We start from the raw sequence: 15,362 nt of genomic DNA on the forward strand, positions 1-15,362 counted from the left end.
AATGTCTGCCCCACAAAGTTTAACACGCTTTTATCTGAGTGTATGTTTGTAGTTACGATACTCAGTGCAACTGGTTCAAAAAACTAACTGTATATAGACAGCAATGACTTTATATGTTTTTACCCTGCTCACCTGTTACCATGCAATTCAGCAAATACACTGAATAAATAAACTGCTACTGCAATGAGTAAAATTGCCACATATAGCATGAAAAAAGCTTGTTTCGTGAGTCACACATCGCACAATGTGGGTGGCATGCATCTCTCATGATCTCGTAGCACATGAAGCTCACAAAGAATCAGTAAAGTTAACTGGCTTTTATTAAAGGGACTTAGGTGCCTGTTATATAGTAAAGTAAATATTTTATATCTAAAAACGAAGATGATGTGACTTACCAAATGAAAGTGCTGGCAGGTCGACAGACACACAAACAAACACAAACATACACACAAAATTCAAGCTTTCGCAACAAACTGTTGCCTCATCAGGAAAGAGGGAAGGAGAGGGAAAGACGAAAGGATGTGGGTTTTAAGGGAGAGGGTAAGGAGTCATTCCAATCCCGGGAGCGGAAAGACTTACCTTAGGGGGAATAAAGGACGGGTATACACTCGCGCACACACACACATATCCATCCACACATATACAGACACAAGCAGACAAATATTTTCTTACTTTCACAAGTATTCTAAGTGCACCTCATGATGAATTGCATCTTCCACACTCAGCAGATATGGTGTCTACCAGGACGGTGCACCACAATTAAATCCTTGCTGTGATATGGTTATAGAAGCTCCATGGACCAACAAGTTCCACCATGGAAGAGTGCTAACTTCCTTAGAGTTCATCAGCAATGTCAATGTTAGAAAAAAGAAGCACATTTGATTACATGCAGACAGTGTAGGCTTGGTCTGGATGAAAGACAGTTGGTTCTTGTATAACAATATTTATAGACAATATACTTTAAATGTTCAGTTGCCTTGAAAGTGTTTTATCTTAACTATAGGTGTTGATGTTGTTTGATGTAGTGGAGCATTGCAGAAAACGTAAGTCTGAGGTTATTTGCATAAAATCTGAAAGGGAGATTGAATTTCAAGTGAATGAGTACTTGGGGACTGTATATAGAGAAAACATAGCATTGCACTATGATGGTAAATTTATTGACAAAACTTAGTGATGTAGCTGGATACATAGCCAAATATAGTGCTAACATTGCCATTATTTCAGGGTTATCACAGAAATCAAGGAATGTAAAGCACTTTGTTGAAATCTGCTGCCTTCATTGGCAATAAAAAAAACTTGAAGCAAAGCTTACATATTGACATTTCCTTGTAAAACTACAATACTTACTGTTCAGGATCATACAGTGTATGTGACACCTTCTGAACAACTCTTGCTCCTGCAGTTTTGGCAATCTTTATGACACTTTCATCCCTTTCTCTTGCATATGGTTCTATATCTGCTTCAAAAGTGATAACTTTGACATTCCATTCTTGAAACTTATCTTTGAAAGTCTCCTCAGGGGTACCACGCAAAACATACAATCTGCAAGAACAGAAATACCAATGAGAAAATTCTTATATCCCAAATAAGACTTCACTTGTATTTAAAATAACGTAAATGAACAACTCTGAATAGATTCTCGCAATAGATTTATCAGTTTCTTGTTAAAGTATACTGAAATTATAACACTGATTAGTGAGGTGTAAGCAGCAGCATAAAATGTTATTTCCAAGTGATGGATAATCATTACATAAATGAGAATACTTGATTAAGCAAATACAAGAAACTTCTCTGCAACATGAACAATTTTAGGTCAAAAAATTCACCACCAGCTCTGTTAAAGATAGAGTAAAATTGAGGAAGGTTATGGTTTAACATCCTGTTGAAAAAGATATCATTAGTGACAGAGCACAAGCTAGAGCAGAACAAGTATGTGAATGAAAACTGGTCATGTCCTTTTCAAAGGAACCATCCCAACATTTAATTCCAATTTGAAGTACAGATAGATATCTAGTATGGCACAAAGTAACAGACAAAATGTCATAGAATGGGTACAACTTAGTAATCATTTGCTTCATAACACATGATACAATTTCTATGCTTTGGCTTTGAAATTAAGAATCACTCAAGCAAACTTTGCCTCTAGCTTATAATTATTGATGACCTGCCTGCAACCCAAACTGATCAATGAATATTAAACATTCACGTTGTGTAATCTGTGCAGTATTTAACTTTATAGTTTTAGCTCCAACATCATATTATAAATAACAATGTCCCTTCATCTTTCCCATTAAAATTCTATAATGATTCTTATTATCCTTCCTCTGAAATACAGTAGGTTAACTTTCAACTAGTAAATTATAATCTGAAACTTAATGAAACTGGTTCAAAAAACTAACTGTATATAGACAGCAATGACTTTATATGTTTTTACCCTGCTACCATGCAATTCAGTAAATACACTGAAACTTACATTCCAATTTACAAAGACACTATTTTAACACACGTGTTCATCACAGTCATGAGTAGTTGAATTAAATGACTGATGAATAATGGCAGCAGCAGCACACTATAGTATGGATTTCACACAAAATCATTAAGGCATCATTGTGATCCACGTTCCCCATAACTGTTGTTGTTGTGGTTATAACTAATTCTATGGTGTGTACATCTCACAAAGTAGCATCCCAGTTGTACTCATTAGAATATGGAAGTCATCTGACTGGGAAGAGATTGGAAGGGGGGGGGGGGGGATAACATAGGAGTACAAACAACTTTATGTCAGGCACAGGTCACCTATGAGGTGCAACAGGTTGCCAAACAAAGGCCCATGATTATATAATAGGTTCTTGTATTGCGCGCCAGTAAGAGATGATCACATAATTTTAAGCTAATCCCCACTCATCTGAACAGTGCTCTGTTGTCAAGGAGGACGCATTGTCTGTTAAACATAATATGTGAGCTTTTTCATACTTCAAACATCCAGCGACAGTGCTCCTGGGCCCATGTTAATCTTGGTGCCGTGGGACATGCGGAAAGGTATTTGAATGTGGCTGTGGCTACAGTACCCTAGAGCAAAGAGGTGATTCTCAGTGGTACAGCTACTTACTTGTTCTTGATATCTGGCTTTGAATTAACAAGTGACTTGCTGCACTGTGGCCAGTTCATAACCAGTACAATCCACAACAGTGACTGCTGGCATAAACAAGTTGCCCACAGCAAGTGACTCTAGTGTTGGCACGTGAAAAGCCCATTGAGTGTATGACTTCAAAGCTGGAGTGTCCTAGGCACTGAGCATCCACAATCTGATTGCGCGCCGCTGCGCTGCGCGCAGCGCGCGCTGCGCGCACACACACACACACACACACACACACACACACACACACACACACACACAGCAATAGCAGAGTAGTGTAACTGGAAAAGCAAGAGCAATTTCAGATACACCTATTCTTCTGCTCTCTCTCTCTCTCTCTCTCTCTCTCTCTCTCTCTCTCTCTCTCTGTCTCTCTCCCTCTGTGTGTGTGTGTGTGTGTGTGTGTGTGTGTGTGTGTGTCAGAGGGAGAGGGAGGCAGAGATGGAGATGGGTTGGGGGAGGGGGAGGGGGGAGAGGGAAAGAGGAGAGGGGGAGGGCGAGGGGTGAGAGGTGGGGGAGGGGAGAGGGGGGAGGGTGGGGGAGGGAGAGTTATACACTCCATAACATCTACGGCCTTGCTGGATAAAGATAATCATGATGTGTTAGTTATTGTTTCAGCCTTATTTCTTGTGACACAACATTCAGTAAAGAGCAGATTGGTTGTTATGTTCATGAAGCATCATCTGTGAGTTCCACAAGGTCTCTCAAATCAAGGGATCCCCTATCAGGAATAAGTAAGCCTGTTACCTCATCAGAAGTGAGTTTGTGTCATACTCTCACCCTCTGACTGATACAGTTACTACATCCAAAAAACCCAGAAGCATCCCTTTGTCACCCAGTACCAAAAAGGCTTTGATAGCTCAATGGCTAAAGTGCACTTACTGTGTCAGCAGACCTTTCTTTGCATGCTGAAGTTGGCAATTAGTTTGACATTAATCATAGCCAGTCAGGTGATTGTACACGGTAACCAATGGGAATCTCTGAATATAATGATTTCTTTTGGCAGATGATACAAACTTATTACGGCTTTTTTCAATATGGAGAGTGCCAAAATTACTTTTACTGATCTGGTTATTACGAATTTTAAGATTTCTTACTGATTGTTGCATTTCTAAGGTGACTGGAAAAAACTAGATGTTCTGATAGATTGGCCTCTAGTTGAGACTGAAGCATAGGGACAGACTGACCTCTAGTGAACACTAAAGCATAGATTAAGTTGGAATGTGATAATTTGGTCGAGAGTTGGCGAAGCCAACAAATGTAAATTTAAGAAAATGGGATGTACTGACAGATTGCCCTGCAGCACAGCCTGAGGCCAAGGTTAGGTTGGAATGTGACAGTTTGGTTGTCAGTTGGCGATGCCAACAAATATGAATGGAAGAAAACTAGATGTCAGCCCAGCAGTATCAAGACTGATGTTATTTGTTTCAAAGAACACTGGCTCAAGAAAGATACCATATCATTCTTGAACTTTACAATTATACAATTGGTAACATTTACTTAGATCTAACAGCCAGGGTTGGGGATGGGATGGGAGGGGATGGGTTATTCAGCACATACTATGAAACTGCCCACTTGAATACTGAGAAACACTTTGAACATTTTCCTATAGAACTCAAGCAGTCTAATATTATAATAGTCTGTCTTTACTATTCTCCCAGTGGAAACATAACCCAGTTTTTGAACAGGCTTGCAAGTGTCATGTATTTTACAAATTGCAAGTAAAGAAGGTATTATGTGGGGATTTTGCTAACAATTCATGTACAGCAAACAGTGTCAAAAAATCTTTTAGCAACTTTCAGTACTTAAAACATAATAGCCCATCAAATTAGAATAACACACAATTCAAGCATCTGGTAAATGCAGTGTTCCAGAATGCAGAATCTCTTCCATTTATGAATGTCCTCAACTGATCCAATATACACTCTGACCATCAGGGTATCATCCACTTTCATCTATAGAAGACATATCAAAGACCTTAGCAATACCGGCCAGTTTAAAAATCTATTCCGGTCTCAGAAAGACGATGTAGATAAGAAAACTTCACTATTCCTTTGCATAGTGTGTCTTCATTTCACTGTGGTGTTCCCAGTAAAAGAGCCAAAGTACAATATTCAGCCTGGAAAACTGATAACAGATGGATCACAATAAGATAAGAATGTCATGTAAGAATAAGAAGTCACTCTATGAGCAAAGTGTAAAACCAGATTATCCAAATTTCCACAGTTATTTAATATTTTACAAAAAGGTTCTACATAAAGTAAAATCTAAAACAAAACAATTAGTAAATAAACCCTGCATAAATGATTCTAATAACAAATCTAATGCCATGTGGGATACTATCAGAAAAATTTCACAAATATATATCAAATGGAAAACACCAGAATCTCTTCAACATAGTAATCAATCAATCAATCAATCTCTTCATTCATCCATTAACAATATACATTGTATGGATGTAGTCAATTACAATACAGTTTTTTATCTTTAATTTGTTTAAAAAACTTGGATAATAAATACAAATCTTTTTTATCAGAATATATAAATAATATTACTTTTCCATATTCAGATATTCTTGAATGCTATAAAAACTATGTGTTAGTAAAAATTGTTTAAGATCCACCTTGAATTTATGAAATTATTTAATTTTCTTTATTGTAGAAGGTAATGCACTAAAAAGTATTTTGGGCTGGTAGTTTACACTTTTTTCGTACAGTGCTCCTTTGTGGGTGTGTCTGTGAAAATCATCCCTGTTCCTTGTTTCATGGTTCTGAACATGATTATTTAATGTTGAAAATTCCTGGTGAGTTTTCAGAAAGCATACACATTCATAGATGTATAAGCTAGGAAGAGTCATTATTTTAAATTCTTTAAATATTTCCCTGCATGACACTCTGCAGGGAACCCCTTTCATTATTCTACTAGCCCTTTTTGAAGTTTGAAAGCTTGTTTTGCCATACCTGTATTTCCCCAGAAGATCACACCATATCTAAGCAAACTATTCATGTAAGCATAATACGCACACAGCAATGATTCAGTGTTGCAGCATTCCCGAAGCATTCTTAGCACGTAGCAGCATTTACTTAAATTTTTACTCAAATCATCTAGATGCTTTTCCCATCTCAAGTACTCATCCACCCATATACCGAGGAATTTTGTGTATGGAGCCTGTGCAATAACATAGTTCCCTAACTCAGCTTTTACTCTTCTTCTAGCTTTACTTTTAATTTTACTGAAATTCAACAATACCGTTTTATCCTTATTTATGATCAAAGCATTATCACTAAACCATTTTCCTGTCTCATTTATTGTCCTAGAGACACTCTGCTGTAGATCATCCTCAGTGTATCCTCTTATAAAAATGCTAGTGTCATCAGCGAACATCACTGTTTCTGCAACCATCAGATGGTTTGGCAAATCGTTTATGAACATCAAGAACACCAGAGGGCCTAACACAGAACCCTGAGGCACTCCATAGCTAGGGTTTTTTTTTTTTTTTTTTTTTTAAAAAAAAAAATCTGAAAGACACTCTTTGCATTCATGACATATTTGTACTTTCTGTTGTCCATCAGAGAGATAAGACTTGAACCATTTGAAGGCAAGTCCCCGGACCCCGTTACATTCTAGTTTCATACGCAATAAGTCATGGCTGATTAAATCAAATGCTTTAGATAAATCTAAGAATATTCCAAAGCTTAATTCGTTCTTGTCCAAGGCATTTAGAACCATTTTCATGAATTGGAAGACTGCCGTTTCTGTGGATCTGTTCTTTCTAAACCCATTTTGAGCATTAGTCAGTATTTTATTTTTATTCAGGAAGTCAGCTAGCCTTTCATACATTACTCTTTCAATTACTTTAGAGAAACCTGACAATAATGACATGGGCCTATAATTATTTATGTCATGAACACATGAAAGACACCAAACACATTTGTGATACATTTAATAAACACTTTTCTAAAATAACTAGTAGCCTTTCAGCTGGTTGCTGTCCACCAACAAAATCTTTACCTCCACTGTAGTTAACATCTGACAAACTGGTAACGGTGGAATTATGGTGCTTTCGCTTTGCATGCTCCATTTGTTAAATACTGAGAAATGAATATGGTGAATGATGAGTCAGATGTTTAGACAGGATGACCAAACCACGGAGAAAATAGTGTTTGATAAAGGTCATCCATGATGTGGAGTGTATGAAATTGCATGGCAGCATAATGGAATATACTGAGCAGAATGCTGTCACATAAAACAGAATAATCTGTAAAATTTAAAATGTACTCTTCGGTTCCTGCATAACCACAACCTTAGAAATCACAACATATCAAAAATACCCCACAAAGTTTTCAAAACAATCATTCATCTATGATACAGATCAGTCCATCACCAGTCAGTTTTACTCCAGTCACATTTTTTGGCCTTACCAACTCACAACCAAACTGTAACATTTCAATCTACCATATACATTGGACTAAGCTGCGGATCAGTCCACTATCACAAGCAGTTTTCTTGCACTCACATTCATTGGCTTTGACAATTCTCAACCAAACTATAACACCAAATTACGAAACTATATCCAAAAACTCCTATCATATTCTGAAACACAGACAATATAAGAAATACATACGAAAACCAGCAACCATCTTCATGATTCATAACAGCCAAATCAGTAACTGTCAATTTCCAGTACCCATGCCGAAAAAAATAAATAAATAAATTTATATCTTCCACTGAAAAAAGTTATTAGACCCAGCTGCTAATCATTGTGTACTGTATGCTATCACCCAACTGGCTATAACCAACGGAACTAATTGCCAACCACAGTATGCAGCAGAAGATCCGTCAACACTGTAAACGCAGTTTAACTGACAAACCACTTTTTCTAATACCTGCAGCTTTGAAGGAAGTTCTAATTACTAGGAATATGAAAAATTACCTCTCATCTGGCCTTGAAGGTTAAACTAGATATTTCCTCTCATCTGGCCTTGAATATTAAACTAACTATGTAATAAAACATGTTACTAATGAAATAGCATCACCACCCTGCAATATAATCAACTCATCTACGAGTACCGTCATTTTCCCACAACCACTGAAAACGTTCAAGAGAGTTTCAATACACAAGAAAGGGAGCAAGCACAAGGTCAACAACCATCAACCTATATACCTCTTCCCAGCTGTACCAAAAGTAATAGAAAAAATGGTATATGCTTCAGCAATGTCTTTTCCTTGAAAGTAATCCCTACAAACAGCACAGCAATTCAGCTTTCATAAACATAAATCCATCAATGAGTTTATATTCACATTTACTGACCAGATAGCTGGTAGAAATAACAACACGTGACAGAACAACAACCTGTTCAAAAATAATATGAATCACATCAGAGGTCCCATAAGTCTCAATTTTAGGACCCCTCCTTTTCCTTCTCTTAGTTAATGACTCCACAGAACACCAACCCTCAACACTGTAAAAGTTACATATTGGACCCCTTGCATTTTTCAATACCGCACAGACATAAACACTAGGAATCACTACCAGTCAATTTGTTACCACAAGTACATTTTCTGGTTTCACATTTGTTGGCTTTTCCAACTCACAACCAAAGTGTCACCTTCGAATCTAACCCAGAATTCGGGCTGTGCTACAGATCAAGCTGTCAGCACAACCAAGAATTTTCTTTTCTTTTTTTTTTTTTGGGGGGGGGGGGGGGGGGGAGAGATGGTCAATTGTTTCTTACCCATCACCTTTAAGTAAATACATTAGTCAGGTGAAGATGATGGGTACAAAACTCACTGAAACTTTACAACAAGACAAAGCCACCACTCAGATGATCACCCAATACGACTTTATCATTGGAATATGCTGAGAAAGCCTGCAATCACTACTTTTGACTGTTCAGATTGCCAAAAAATCAAATAAAAACTTAAACACTGACATAATTTTTTTAATATATAGTGTCCATTTTGCATGTTTTTGTTTTCCATATGCATAAGTTTTTTCAGTTTGCATCATTTGTCAGTTAGGTAAAAAAAAAGGCAGTTACAACTGAACTGAGGATTTTTTGGTAGGGAGAATGCAGCAAGTTAATTTGGATGGAGAATCATCAACAGATGTAGAAATAACTTCAACAAGGAAGTGTGTTGCGTCCCTTGCTTTTTATGTTGTGTAGTAATGACCTTGCAGACAATAATATTAACCTCAGACTTTTTGGAGATGATGCAGTTAAATGTAATGAAGTGCAGTCTGAAATAAGCTGCACAAATACTCAGGTAGATATTCATAAGATTTCAAAGTGGTGTGAAGATTAGCAACTTGCTTTAAATGTTCAGAAATCTGAAATGTGTACTTCACACAAAGAAAAAACAAGAACATAGTATCCTATAATGTCAATGAGGCATAGTTGGAATCCACCAAAGCATACAGAAACATGAAAAAAAATGAATCTGAATCTGTGTCAGTCTGGGTTAAAGGTACTGACAATTGCAAAAAAATTAAAGTCGTGGGTGATCTCACTCATTATTATAGAAATTAAATAAATTGTTCCCTACTACACACTGATCTTGCCAAAAGCCGAGAAGCGATTCTTCTTAGCGTTGTAGCTCTCTGGGGCACTCTGGGATGCACTGTACAGATATGAAGTGGAACGACATATTGTCTCAACTGTGGGAAAGTCAGGTAGCAGACTTCAGTTTATTGGTAGAATACTAGGAAAATGCTATCAGTCTACAAAGGAGATTGCTTACAAATAATGTATGACCCATCCTAGAATACTGCTCAAATGTGTGGAACCCATACAAGATAGGACTAACAGAGGATATTGAACGTATATAGAGAAGGGCAAGATGAATGGTCACACGATTGTTTGACCCCAAGGAGAGAGTCACAGAGATGTCAAAAGAACTGAACTGGAATACTCTTCAAGATTGGCAAACTATCCCAAGAAAGCCTATTTACAAAGAACTACTGGAATACACTGCAACATTCTACATTTCACTCTCATAGGAATCATGGGGGCAGATTAGATAAATTACAGAAGACACAGTAGCATTTAAATGATCATTCTTCCCACACTCCATATGTGAATGGTCCTGGAAAAAGCCCTAACAAATGGTACATATCCTCTTCCAAGCACTTCACAGTGATTTATAGAGTACAGATGTAGATGTAAGGATGAATAAATATTTTACATAGACGTTCAAAAACATAAAAATGTGTAACCAACCATTTAAGTCCGTATTCATGACAGCTACTAAGTTAACTGAATACAGAAAATTTCAACATGCCACAGCTAGACAAAGTCCAACAAATAATTGATCCCATTAGATAAATTCCATGACTGTATTCACAGAACAGAAACACTACCTCCCATCTCATTTATTGCTATTCTGTATCCATTTACCGCATTCATTTTTTATGTACTGGTATCAACCTACAGTCATGTGTATATTGCGTAACACAGTTTATTCTCTTTTCATTTCGCATCGCTTTTTGGTGAGTGCACATAATTACAGTATATGTGTTAGAGTATCCACGTTGGTCTCCTGTCGTACCAAAACAAATATTTCCAGCGTATTCAGGAATCTCATTTATTTCCTCCTGTAACGCTACCCCACAGAATACAAGTTGCCCTACCTTGTTTGTTCTGTTATTGTCATGATTACGATTTTAACTGCGTATAGTATCGTGTGTTAGTTGTACATAATTTTAAACAATATTTAGCAGTAATACATGCAGGCTAACCTTGTTCCGATTTTACGGAGATTTGCGTCCAAATCACACAACGATTGCTGTAAGAACCTCCAACGATTTGGGCCAACGCGCAACTTCTTTATGATCCAAGGGTCGAGGATAAAAACAGGGCATAATTCCAGGTTTTCATTGTAACACTGAAATATACAAAAATTTCGTAGCCCTAATATCAATATAACAGATTACACGTTTATAAATTGGTATTAAGTTAATACGCACAGCGGATATCGCTTCCAGAAGCGCTGGGTTGTCATGTATCCTAAGGCCTTTTCTGAACCAATGTATTGCCACTCCTTTGGCCATTTTACTGGAATACTAATATACGGTATAAAAAGAGAACTAGTGTGCGCGCTTCCCCCTCATGTTACGAAACATCCACAATACCACAACGGTAACATGATCTTTCGTCGACAACAGCCCCAAAGCAAAACCAGTTTGGTTACGGTAAACGAACACACATCCAGCTCAAACTTGAAATATTTAACATGTGTGTACGCGAACGCTAGGTCATGAAAGTCACTAGTCCATTGGGAACTACTTTCAAACAGGCGCGTTTCAAAACAGACGACTCACTAAAGGGATTGGAAAATGTCAGTATTTGAAACCATTATTTTCAGACAAAAGCATATTAAACTTTAGCTTTATCATAATGTATCAAAAGAGGAAAGTGGTTCTTAAGATCTACTTGACTTCAATTCTCATTTACATATCGACACAACATTCCGCAATTCTGAAACACAGACAATTAAACAGTAACTGGACAGTAATCTATCGATTGTTAGCACGCAAAACTATCGAACTAAATTGTGCTTCTCGAAAGTTTCAAATGAAAAGTGCGAGTTGCATACGACATCAATTTACAATGCTCCATATTAGGCGGCAGAAAGTGGACAAGTTTCGCCTAAAATAGTCCTCCAGGAATTATTAACGATCAGGCTAGGCCCTCAAAAAGTCATTCAACAGTTGCTGATGAATTCACTGTGAAATACGTGACAGCGGATATTTTTTATTGTAGCTGCCACGTGCATCAAAGTTACCTTCCGCTCCATCCCCAGATGTAACGTGGGGAAAAAGACTTAGTGAGAGACATAGGTCCAGTTTTATCAGCAATACCTCAATGGGTTCGATAGGTTAAATAGGATATTTGTAGAAGTGTTCAAGTAAAGGCACCACATACGAGTAGAGGTGGCAAAAAATAACTTAACTAATAGAGACAATCGGTTACTGAGAGGTAGCAACTACTGTAATAATTGCTCATCTGTTAATATCAATTTATTTATTTAATTTTTCCATATTTCAGCATTAACATGCAATCGATGTCGTCAGAAGAATTACAGCTCTTTGTACATTAAGTTTTACACAACAAAATATTACATGGTAAAAATATAGCAGTGTTGTACCCCATTAGATTATAACTGCCTCTACACCCATTTCTATACATAACAGTAAGCCTTAATTTATCAGCATTAAGATGCAATCTATGTCGTCAGAAGAATTGTAGCTGTTTGTACATTATGTTTCATATAACAAAATATTACATAGTAAAAAATATAGCAGTTTTGTACCTTATTAGCTTACAGCCTCCTCTACAACCATATCTGTACATAAAAGTAAGCCTTCATTTATCAACAAATTTGGTCATCCTTACAACTATTCTGACATTCTTGTATGCCATAGAAAGTATTTTCCTTCATCCGCTCTTTGGTTTTAGTTTTGAAAATATCCAGTAAAACCAATTGATCATGTACGGGTAAAGTGTTGAATAATTTTATGCCTATGTTTTCATAGCTAGTTTGGGTTTTCTTAAGCCTGATTGTGGCTGTATCAATCATATTTTTTGTCGAGTATTGTATTGATGAACAGATTTCCTTATGGTGTAGTGGTTTAAGTTTTCTTTTATGTTTAATAGGCAACAATATGTGTAAAGAGATATGACTGTGAGAATTTTTAAGTCTTTAAAATAAGGTCTACATGAGGTCTTGTTGTCACTGATTCCATAAAGACGTCTAATTGCTTTTTTCTGCCAAGTGAAATTTTTTTTGGTTCCTTGGGAGTTATCCCATAAAAGAATGCCATATTGTAGATGACAGAGAAAGAAGGCATAGTATGAATCAAGTAATAAATCTTGTGTAACACATGTGTGTAGTTTGTCTAGCAGGTAGGTAAGTTGTGATAATTTTTGACATACATAATCTGTATGTGTGTCCCACATTAATTTCGAGTCCACGTGTATTCCTTGTAGTTTAACAGATGATAACTCAGGGTTACTGTTTGATAGACTGAAGATTATCTTCACAGTCTTTTCATGGTTCATAGTTAACTCATCAGCTTTAAACCAGATATTAGATATTTTGAGACATTCTTCACTTTCCTCCTTCAATTTGTTTATATCCTTTCTGGAATTAGCTAATGTTGTGTCATTAGCATAGAGGGTGGATCTACAGCGTAAATTACTGAGAAAGTCATTCACAAATAATATAAATAGTAGAGGGCCAAGCACTGAGCCCCGAGGAACACTTCGTTTTATACTTAGAGTCTGTGACTTTTGCCCATTGTGCTTTACAATTTGTTTTCTATTGCTGAGGTGTTATTCAATTAGTGAGAGTTCCAAGTGTTTGACTCCACAGCATTGTGGTTAACTGAGTCAAAAGCCTTATCCAAGTACATTTGAATGGCTTCAGCAGACATTTCTGACTCGAATGATCTTAGTAAAAAAGAGATAAGGTTTTCAACTGCTTTGACTGTTGATAAGCTTGACCTAAATCCACATTGAGAATCATTTAATATATTATTGTCTGACAGGTGTATGCATATTTGCTGCAGTATGCAATATTCTATTATTTGTGAGAGAATAGGCACAAGTGAAATTGGTCTATAATTATTAATACAGGAGTTGTAACCCTTTTTGTAAGATGGTATGACAATTGTCTTTTTGTGACATTCTGGAAAGTGTCCACTAGAGAGCATCCAGTTTATCAGTATGCAAAGGGGATATGATATGAGATCTACAATTTTTTTAATTACAAAGTTTAACAGACCATAAACATCTTCATATCTGGAGTATTCTAATTTAGAGGTTGCTTTAATTATATCAATTACTTGTACTACTCTCCATTTACAAGCTGACACTATGTTTGTAATGTTTTGTTGAAAATTTCTGCCAGATGTGGGGTGTGAAATAGATGTATGTGTAGAATTGGAATTCTGGTTGCCCTGAGTTGAGAGGCTAAGTTTGGTAGACTTGACAAAAAAGCGATTGAAACCATCAGCAGTGATGTTAGCAGCATTTGTGTTGTCTATATAGTTTATATCCATACCTAGCTCTGCTTTTATTACTTTCAAGGCCGCCTTACATTTATTATGCGATTTTTTAATGAAATCACTATTTGTCTTACACTTGGCTATTTTAATTTCAGATCTGTATTTTCTTTTCAGGTTTTTGTAAGTTTCTTTATCTACTGCTCCCTTTTTGACATTATTGTGGCAAGTAATTACCAATAGTCTCAGTTTTTGTAATTGAGATGAAAACCACTTCTGTAAAATTGAGTGGCTAGGTATCCTGAATTTTTTGTTTTTATCCAGTGGATAGCAAGTATGGAAGATTTTGTGGAATTTGCTGAAGGCTTCATCAACATTTCTGGGGGAATGTATAACAGTATTCCATTCTATAGACTTAAGTTCTTCTCTATACTTCCTAATATTTCTATCTGTAGAAAGTCTCACACACTGAGTTTGTTCCTGATCTTCTTTTGGTTTTTCAGTAATTAATTTCACCCATATACCTCTATGGTCCAACAGGTAAACGACATTAAATAAGCCTAGCTCAATATCATATTTGTATACATTTGTTATTAGATTGTCATGACAAGAGAAATGCCTTGTAGGTCTTTCATTAGCACAAAAGAGATTATAGTATCATAACATATTTACTACATTAACATTTCTGGCTGTCATTTTCCTAATGTCTATGTTAAGCTCCCCAAAAATTAACATTTTGTATTTAGTATACTTTCATATACTAATTATAAGTATTTCTAAACATTCTATAAATTGTTGTACATTACTTTCAGGAGTGTGGTATAAAGAAACAGTTATGAGCTGTATACTAGGTATAATCAAAGCAGCTGCTTCAAAAACGCCTTTAACGCGTAAGTCACCAACTTCAAGAACAGAAAACTTTAACTCTAGATCATTGCTAACATATATGGATGCACCCCCATAAGATTCACTGGGTCTGCAGTAGTAATTTGAAACCTGATGGTACACACAGTTTTATATCTTCTTCCTTTCACCAATGTTCGTTTATACATAAAATCATTCTTTTGTTACTTTTTAATAGTATACCAAGTTCATCAGCTTCATTTTTCAGAGACCTGACATTTAAGTGCAGAAATAAGATAGAGTTTCTGTCACAGGAGGGGAGGAGTACAGTATTATGGGGTAATGGAGAACATTTAATTGTTTTTCCAGCTCTGGAAT

The 15,362-nt window shown here is 36.4% G+C and overlaps 1 protein-coding gene across 3 annotated transcripts in view; it reads right to left on the minus strand.

The window, feature by feature from the left end:
* Positions 1-11,628, minus strand: part of LOC124776497 (cryptochrome-1) — a 73,649-nt gene extending 62,021 nt beyond the window's left edge. For all 3 annotated transcript variants that reach the window (XR_007015629.1, XR_007015630.1, XM_047251515.1), the window contains exons 1-3: positions 11,103-11,628; positions 10,875-11,020; positions 1,348-1,542 (exon numbers count right to left, since the gene is read on the minus strand). Coding sequence is in view for 1 of the 3 variants with exons in the window: in XM_047251515.1 (XP_047107471.1) it covers positions 1,348-1,542; positions 10,875-11,020; positions 11,103-11,186 (425 nt within the window). In the remaining 2 variants the exon portion in view is untranslated. The remainder of the gene's footprint in view (positions 1-1,347; positions 1,543-10,874; positions 11,021-11,102) is intronic.
* Between the last annotated feature and the right edge of the window lie 3,734 nt (positions 11,629-15,362).

The sequence above is a fragment of the Schistocerca piceifrons genome, chromosome 2, assembly GCF_021461385.2.
Source record: "Schistocerca piceifrons isolate TAMUIC-IGC-003096 chromosome 2, iqSchPice1.1, whole genome shotgun sequence".
NCBI classification, from domain to species: Eukaryota; Metazoa; Arthropoda; class Insecta; order Orthoptera; family Acrididae; genus Schistocerca; species Schistocerca piceifrons.